The 7,385-nt window shown below is 60.0% G+C and overlaps 1 protein-coding gene across 1 annotated transcript; it reads left to right on the plus strand.

The window, feature by feature from the left end:
- The first annotated feature begins 1,208 nt into the window (after positions 1–1,208).
- Positions 1,209–3,332, plus strand: DLX2 (distal-less homeobox 2). The gene is made up of 3 exons (XM_087819413.1): positions 1,209–1,774; positions 2,231–2,415; positions 2,928–3,332. Exons 1-3 carry the CDS (start codon positions 1,381–1,383, stop codon positions 3,330–3,332), a joined length of 984 nt encoding a protein of 327 aa, XP_087675539.1. The 5' UTR covers positions 1,209–1,380.
- Positions 3,333–7,385: the final 4,053 nt, after the last annotated feature.

Below are 7,385 nucleotides of genomic sequence, written 5' to 3' on the forward strand. Positions count from 1 at the left end.
AGGAAACACATGCAGAGGAAGTCACCACTTCCGACTTAAAAGGAGAAATTGCAACGATAGAGGGGAACAGGGTCCTGAAGAGAAAAACTGTAAAACAGGGTTACATGCCTCATATAAAAACTTTTCTATTTGTTTCTGTAAGTTTACCAAAACTTGTAGTATGGAGACGACTCTCTCACCTAAGTATTATTCCATTTCCTCTTCTGGAAAAGCATAGAAGTTAGAGTTAAAATGAGCTTTGAAGACCATGTGGTCGGTCTGGTCTTGCTTTCTAACTTAGAGAGGAAATCGATCCCCGTGCTGGCTTTTCGGGTGTCAGAGAGCCATCTAAGGCACAGTCTGCGCGGGTCGGGAAAGTACGAGGGGAAATGACGTCAAATAGTGTATCACTAGCCGCAATGCCTTTGGATTTATATAGCTTTTCTCTCAAGCAACAAGGAATATCGCTTAAATACTATCTAATTAATTGTCCTAATATCCCTGCGGGCTGGTTAGGAAGCAGGTATTATTATACCGTACGTGGTTTATGGATAATTTAAATCAACGGACTGTGTCAAGTGCCGAGTGGCTGACAAGGAAAGTAAGTGCCAGGCGCTTCAAGGGAAAACGGGGCCAGCGCTGGCGCGGCTCTCGGCGCCGCTTTATTTTGACCAATGTGTGAAAGCTGACCTCGGACCTGAAGGCACGTGTCACTGCAACTGGTTGGCACTTGTACCCTGAATGGGAAATGCCATTCTCCGATTTCACGCCCTGTCCCGCGGCCCGCCACGCTCACTCCCACCCCGCCCCGCCCCGCCCCCACCCCCTCGCCTCTCGGCTCACACTCAGCAGCCGCCCGTCTGCACCCGAGACCGCGGCCGCCGCAGAGCCAGCGCCGCGACACCCGCCCCCCGCCCGCCGGGCGTTCCGGGGTGCCTGCCGCCCCGCGGCCCGCCGCTTCCGATTGGCTGTTGCTAGGTGACGTTGTCTGCGCTCACGTGACAAGTGTTAAATGCCCACCCTGCAGGAGCCCGCCCCGCAGACAATCGTAAAGCCGCAGCGGGCTGCTCACCTGCTCCCGCCTCCGGGAGCCCCGGCCCAGCCCCGCCACCCCTGGCCCCCCTCCGCGGCCGGCCCCCGCCCGAGCCTACGTTGGGCAAGCTGCCGAGGGGCCGAGAGGCGGAGAGAGGATGCGGCCGGCCGCCGCGGTCCCGAGCAGTGCGCGGTGATCGCCTCCCCCGGAGGAGGAGTTGCCTAGACCGTTGCCACAGTTCTCGTTTTCCTGCCCACCTACCCACCCCGTAATTACATTGGCTGCTGGAGGGGCCCGGGAGAGACGGAGGAGGCGCCTCGCTTCCCCGCTCGGCCCGCCACCCCTGCTCTTCCCCGTCCCGGGCCAGGATGACTGGAGTCTTTGACAGTCTGGTGGCTGATATGCACTCGACCCAGATCACGGCCTCCAGCACGTACCACCAGCACCAGCAGCCCCCGAGCGGCGGCGGCGCGGGCTCCGGCAGCAGCAACGGCAGCAGCCTCCACAAGCCCCAGGAGTCGCCGACCCTCCCGGTGTCCACGGCTACAGACAGCAGCTACTACACCAACCAGCAGCACCCGGTGGGCGGAGGCGGCGGGGGGGGCTCGCCCTACCCGCACATGGGTTCCTACCAGTACCACGCCAGCGGCCTCAACAACGTCCCTTATTCCGCCAAGAGTGGCTATGACCTGGGATACACCGCCGCCTACACCTCTTATGCGCCCTACGGGACCAGCTCGTCTCCTGCCAACAACGAACCTGGTAAGCGTAACGCTGGCGTCAAGGGCGCCAAGTTGGTTTAGCTACTGCGATGGGTGGGATAAAAATGTTTGGGGCGGGGATCTTTCTGGAGCCCTGGCCTTTCACACTACCTGCTCCGCGCCCGTCCGTCGCCTTCACCATTCTCAACCTCCGGTGGCCGAGGGTCATTGGGTACGTCCCTCGTCCCTTGGTGCTCACCCGCCGGACCGGTGCATGCCTCCTAGTAACCTCATTACCTTGCCGCCTGCTCCTTCTTTCTCTCCAGTATGCGCCTATCTTCCCCTTCGCTGGCGGGCCCAGCTCGCGGGTCCCGTGGCTGCGCCGGTGCGCGCCTCGCGAAGTTGCGCCTGAGAATCCGCCTCCCGGCTCCCGCCAAGTCCCACCGCGGGCCGCTCTGCGGGTGGGGAATCTCGGGCGCCCCGGTTGCGCGATTCTCACGATTCCGTATCGTTGCAGAGAAAGAGGACCTCGAGCCTGAAATTCGGATAGTGAACGGGAAGCCAAAGAAAGTCCGGAAACCCCGCACCATCTACTCCAGTTTCCAACTGGCGGCTCTTCAGCGGCGTTTCCAAAAGACTCAATACCTGGCGCTGCCCGAGCGAGCCGAGCTGGCCGCGTCTCTGGGCCTCACCCAGACTCAGGTGAGGGCTCGCGGCTGGGGGGCGGGGGGCGGAAGATGGACCAGGAGAGCGCAGGTCTGGGATGGCTGGGCGGAAGGCCGGTTAAGGACAATGTTTTAAAATATATATATGCATTAAAAATAATATTAAGGATTTTTGAGGCCCGCTCCTTGAGAGGCCTGAACTTCTACACTCGCAGCTGAAATCTCTCAGAGTAAGGACAGGGTGGGCAGAAATCTGGAACCACGTCCTTTCTCTGTGCTACCGATTAAGCGGGTAAAATAATTGGCCCTTCTGACCTCCTCCCGCTGTGAACACCAACACAGCGCACACGCCGCCTGTCCCCGGCTTTTTGAGATGCTGTCCCACGGCGCAGGGAATCGTCGCAGCCTCCCTGGCCGTCTCGCGCGACCCCCCTACGTGCCCAGGGTGCCCGGTCTCCACCTATTGCTGTTGGTCTTTCTTCGCTTCCTCCCCTTCCCTGCCCGGTGCCCAGTGTCTTCCACTAACGCTCGGGTCCCTTTTCCACAAAGGTCAAAATCTGGTTCCAGAACCGCCGATCCAAATTCAAGAAGATGTGGAAAAGCGGTGAGATCCCCTCGGAGCAGCACCCTGGGGCCAGCGCCTCGCCCCCGTGCGCGTCGCCGCCGGTCTCGGCGCCCGCCTCCTGGGACTTCGGCGCCCCGCAGCGGGTGGGCGGCGGCCCGGGCAGCGGCGGCAGCGGCGCGGGCAGCTCCGGCTCCAGCCCGAGCAGCGCGGCCTCGGCTTTCCTGGGCAACTACCCGTGGTACCACCAGGCCTCGGGCTCCGCCTCGCATCTGCAGGCCGCGGCGCCGCTGCTGCACCCGACGCAGACCCAGCAGCCACACCACCACCACCACCACCACCACCACCACGGCGGCGGGGGCGCCCCGGTGAGCGCCGGGACGATTTTCTAACCCCGGGGAGACTGCGTCAGAGACAGAGAGCGGAGACCCGTTATACTCAGTGCTCGCGCCCAAGCCCGAGCGTCTCTCCAGCTGGCCCGCCGATGCCACCCCTCCCGGAGGTTGTGGCCCTGGGTGGCCTGGCCCAGGCCCCGCGCCGAGGAGCCGCCACCGAGCGCCCAGGAGCTGGAAGGCTCCTCTCGGGGGTCCCCGGCGGCTGCGTGGTGAGGGCCGCGGGCCACGGCCGCCCTTCCGACCTGAGCCCCGCCTCAGACTTGCCTCTCGTCTCCTCCCGTCTCCTCTCCTCCCCTCCCGGCGAGGCTGTCCGGCGCCGTCCTGGCCCCGGGCCGAGAACTGAGTCCGGGAAAGGGGCTCCTCCCCCGCCCGCGAGGCTCGCGGGCGCTCTGAAGCTCCTTTCTCCGCGCCGGCCTCCAGGCTCCGCGCAGTCCGCCGGGGTTACTGACCTCCGGGGTGCAGCCCGCGGGCCCGCCGCCCCCACCCGCCCTCCTGACCCCGGCCGCCCGCCGCTTTCCCCCCGGCTCTGCCATTTGCAGCCCCCGGAGGCTCACCCTCGCCCCGCCTTAGCTCTCTCCCAGCCGGGAACTCTCCCTTAGCTCTCTCATCCATCACCAGTGGAGTTTTTTTTTTTCATTTTTTATTTTTAAAAGTTTAGGTGCCTTTGCGGATGACCTCATTTTGATGTTGGGGGAAAAAAATGATTTTTTAATATGTGGACACTGCAAAAAAAAAAAAAAAGTGTGTTTAAATTATCTTTTTAAAAACCTATTCAGGATTATTAGCCTGGACTTCGACATAGAGTTTGTAAATAAATGTGTCTGTGCAGATTTTCCCACTGATTTATTTGTATAAAAATACTCATCTTTTCAGACTTTTTTGTAAACCCTCACTTGTGAAAACTCCGGTTTAGCAGCGACCTCAGCAACCCCTCCGGTTTATTTTTCCCTTAAAATTTTTCTCAGTTAAGCTAAGCTACTGATTTGGATTTGTTATATCTTATCCTAAAGTCTTTGTTCTTAAAATGAAAGGTATTTTGGGGTTATTTATTATGAAAACAACATGCTCTTAATGTTGATTTTACAATATGAAGAGATTATTTAAATAAATTATTGTTTTCATTGGATGGGTGCGTTTTTACCTCGGTGTCATGACCTGGAAGCTCGGCCGCTGCGCAGCCGAGAGTGACATTTGCGTCTTTAGAAAGCTGCGAGCGCCCGACGCGCGGCGAGGCAAGGACAGGCTCCCCCTGTCACGGCCCCGGCGGAATGTTCCCGCGCTGCCTCCACCCGCGTCGGGACGCGGGGTTCTCCCGCTCCGAGCGCCGTGAGTCACTCGGCGCCTGGCGGCTCAGTCTCCGCCCTCTCGGTCCCTCCGGCGCCGGGGCCTCCGCCCGGCTCCTGGGCGGTCTCTGCGGCCTCCGGGGCCGCGGCGCTGGGCACGCAGTGCTTCGGTGCCACAGCTGCTGGCCACGCAGTGGTTGGGAGCGGCAGCGGGGAACCTGCAGCCGGAGCAGAGCCTGATCTCTACACTGGACCCTCCCCTCGGTTTGTCCCGCAGCCCTCTGGGGCTGGCTGAGCCTAGAATTCAGTGAGTCACCCGGGTCCTCGGGCGACTCGGTTGGCTGCTCTGGAATGCAGGGCGACCTCAGTGCCCAAGGCTTCGCTAGCGCAGATGCAATCCCACACTGTGACTCTCCCAGACACATCAGTACTATCACATACTCTCATACACACTCATACTGAACGACACACACGGGACACAAATTCACACACACTGATACACAAACTCACATATGCACACTCACATGGAGACTGATGCCCATTGCTTCGGAAGGGGCATCATTCCACCTCACATTCTCTGAGGGGACAGGTCCACACATCATTCAGCTCTGCTTGCCACCTTCCCACCGAAATAGTTTCCCACTTGGGAAGTGACCCTACTTTCTGGCAAGCTCTGCAAAGACCAGGGGTAGGCGAGTAATGCAGGCCTGAACTTAGAGTTCCTTTTCTTGAAAGTACTGGGGCATACAGTTGGAAACTCCCTGGTTTCAGTCACTCACTGTGTGACTTTGGGCTACCTACTTCACCTCTCTGTGTTGCGGTGCACCGGAGAAATGAAAACAGCTATCTCAGTGTTGTGAGCATTTAATGAGGCAACGATGTAACAGTGCCTGGCACATAGTAAGCACTCAATACATTTTTGCTATTAGTAGTACGTATATTGTTTGAGCCTGGTGCCCCCAAACAAGGAGGCTTTTTACTTCTGTTTGCAATTATGAGGCCCAGAGTTAGCCAGAGGCCTTTCCAACCTCATCTTGTGTGGAAGAGCAGCACCTTAGGGCTGGGAGACCTCTGGCCCTTTCCCACATGGAAGACTTAACCTTGGGCATCCCTTCCGAAGGGGCCAGGCTCTACTGGAGAGGAGTTTGGCAAGCCAGACAACCATGCCTGCCAGACCCAGTCCTCCTCTCCTCTAGGACGGCTTTTCAGGCAGTCCTTGTTGTATGTCTTCAACTCACCTCTGCCAAAAGACAGACATCAGATGGGAGTGACTTTCTAGGCTCAGTGAGGTTATCCTGAGAGGAATTCCAACTTTTCTGGCCAGATTGTTTTGGGGCCTGCACTGAGCCTGCCTTACAACAGAGTGTGGTCCAGGGAGTTGGGGCTCATCAGAAAGCAGGGAGGTTACACAACCCTGTGTCCCTTTGCATTCCTGCGTGTTTTCCCAGGCTAGGGAGGCCTGGGCTGAATCCCATTGACACCGAGGTTCTGGCTTCCCTAAGCAGCCGCTGCCTAGCAGATCCCCATTGCAGTCCTCCCTCCCCCCAGCTCCAAATTCCGTGGTTTTCTTTGAGTGCCAATGTCTGCCCTCCCTTCCTTTGCGCGCATTCCCCTCCCCCTCCTGAAACCAGCACGGAGAAACCGGGCAGTAAATTGGCTGGTGCAGAGGATCTGCAGCAGACAAGATGATTAAGAGGCCTACGCCGGAGCGCCCGGGGCAGAGAATGTCAGCCCAAGTTGGAATCACGCAACAGGCCTTGGCATGAGCGAGCCTGGGAGCCGGGAGGGCGGGCGGCCCCAGCTCTGGGGTGGGCCGAGGCCCCACAGACTCGAGGGAGTCACCGAACCTGGCACCCGGCGGCGGCGGCGGGGTCGGGCCGGGCCACGGCGCGCCTTTCCCTGGGAAGCTCGCGAAACAGAGGGCAGAAGGGTGCAGGGGCCAGAGGAAGGGGGCGTTTCCGTAGACTAGGAGAAGGGCAAAGAGAGGGGAAAGCGAGGATGCGCCTGGGTCCCAGAGTGAGGAGGAGGGAGGAGTGGGGGAGGGGTGAGCGAGGGGAGAAACAAAGCCGGGCTTGGGGAGGCGGGGGCCCGCACCAGCCCTGCCGGGGGCGAAGCGCTGGCAAGCCTTTCTCACAGTCTCGCTGCCCGCTGGGGGACCCGGAGCCCTGTGATCAGCCCGCCGCCAGCAGACTAGCTCCCCCCGCGCCCGACGGCGCTCCCCAAAGCGCGAGTGAAAAATGGAAATGGGAAGCGGCGATCTCGTCTCCCTACACTGGGAAACCAGCCGCGCTAGGAACACACATAAATCTTCATTGCAACCCCCTTCCATTCGCTTGCGTGAAATATCAGGCCAGAGACAGGGTATGACAAGCGCTGGGAAGCCAGGGGAGGGAAGCCGTAGAGTGAGGGGTTCCCGACCCTCTCCGCTCCACCTCTCGGCAGGATAGCTCCAAACTCCTGCAGAGCGCTGGCACTGAGTTCCAATTCCTGAGGCTGGCAGCAGAGACGCACCCGCACCCCCTTTCCTCCTATTCCCGCCGCCCACCCCCACCCCCAGCGTGCGCCCCGCCGTGCGCCACCCGGCCCCGAGGGGTCGGAGGAGCGCAGTCACACCCCCCTCCCGCTGCCTCCAGTTCCAGTCGCCCTCCCCGCCGCCCCCGAGCTGGGGAGGGCAGAGAAGAAAGGGATCGGATCCCGGGCCTAATCAGTGCGGCTGCAATGTGGGACCGTTTAGGAAGTTTCCCCTCAGGCTTTTTTCAGTATTACT

Source organism: Miniopterus natalensis, chromosome 8 (assembly GCF_054644295.1).
Source record: "Miniopterus natalensis isolate mMinNat1 chromosome 8, mMinNat1.hap1, whole genome shotgun sequence".
Taxonomy (NCBI): Eukaryota; Metazoa; Chordata; class Mammalia; order Chiroptera; family Miniopteridae; genus Miniopterus; species Miniopterus natalensis.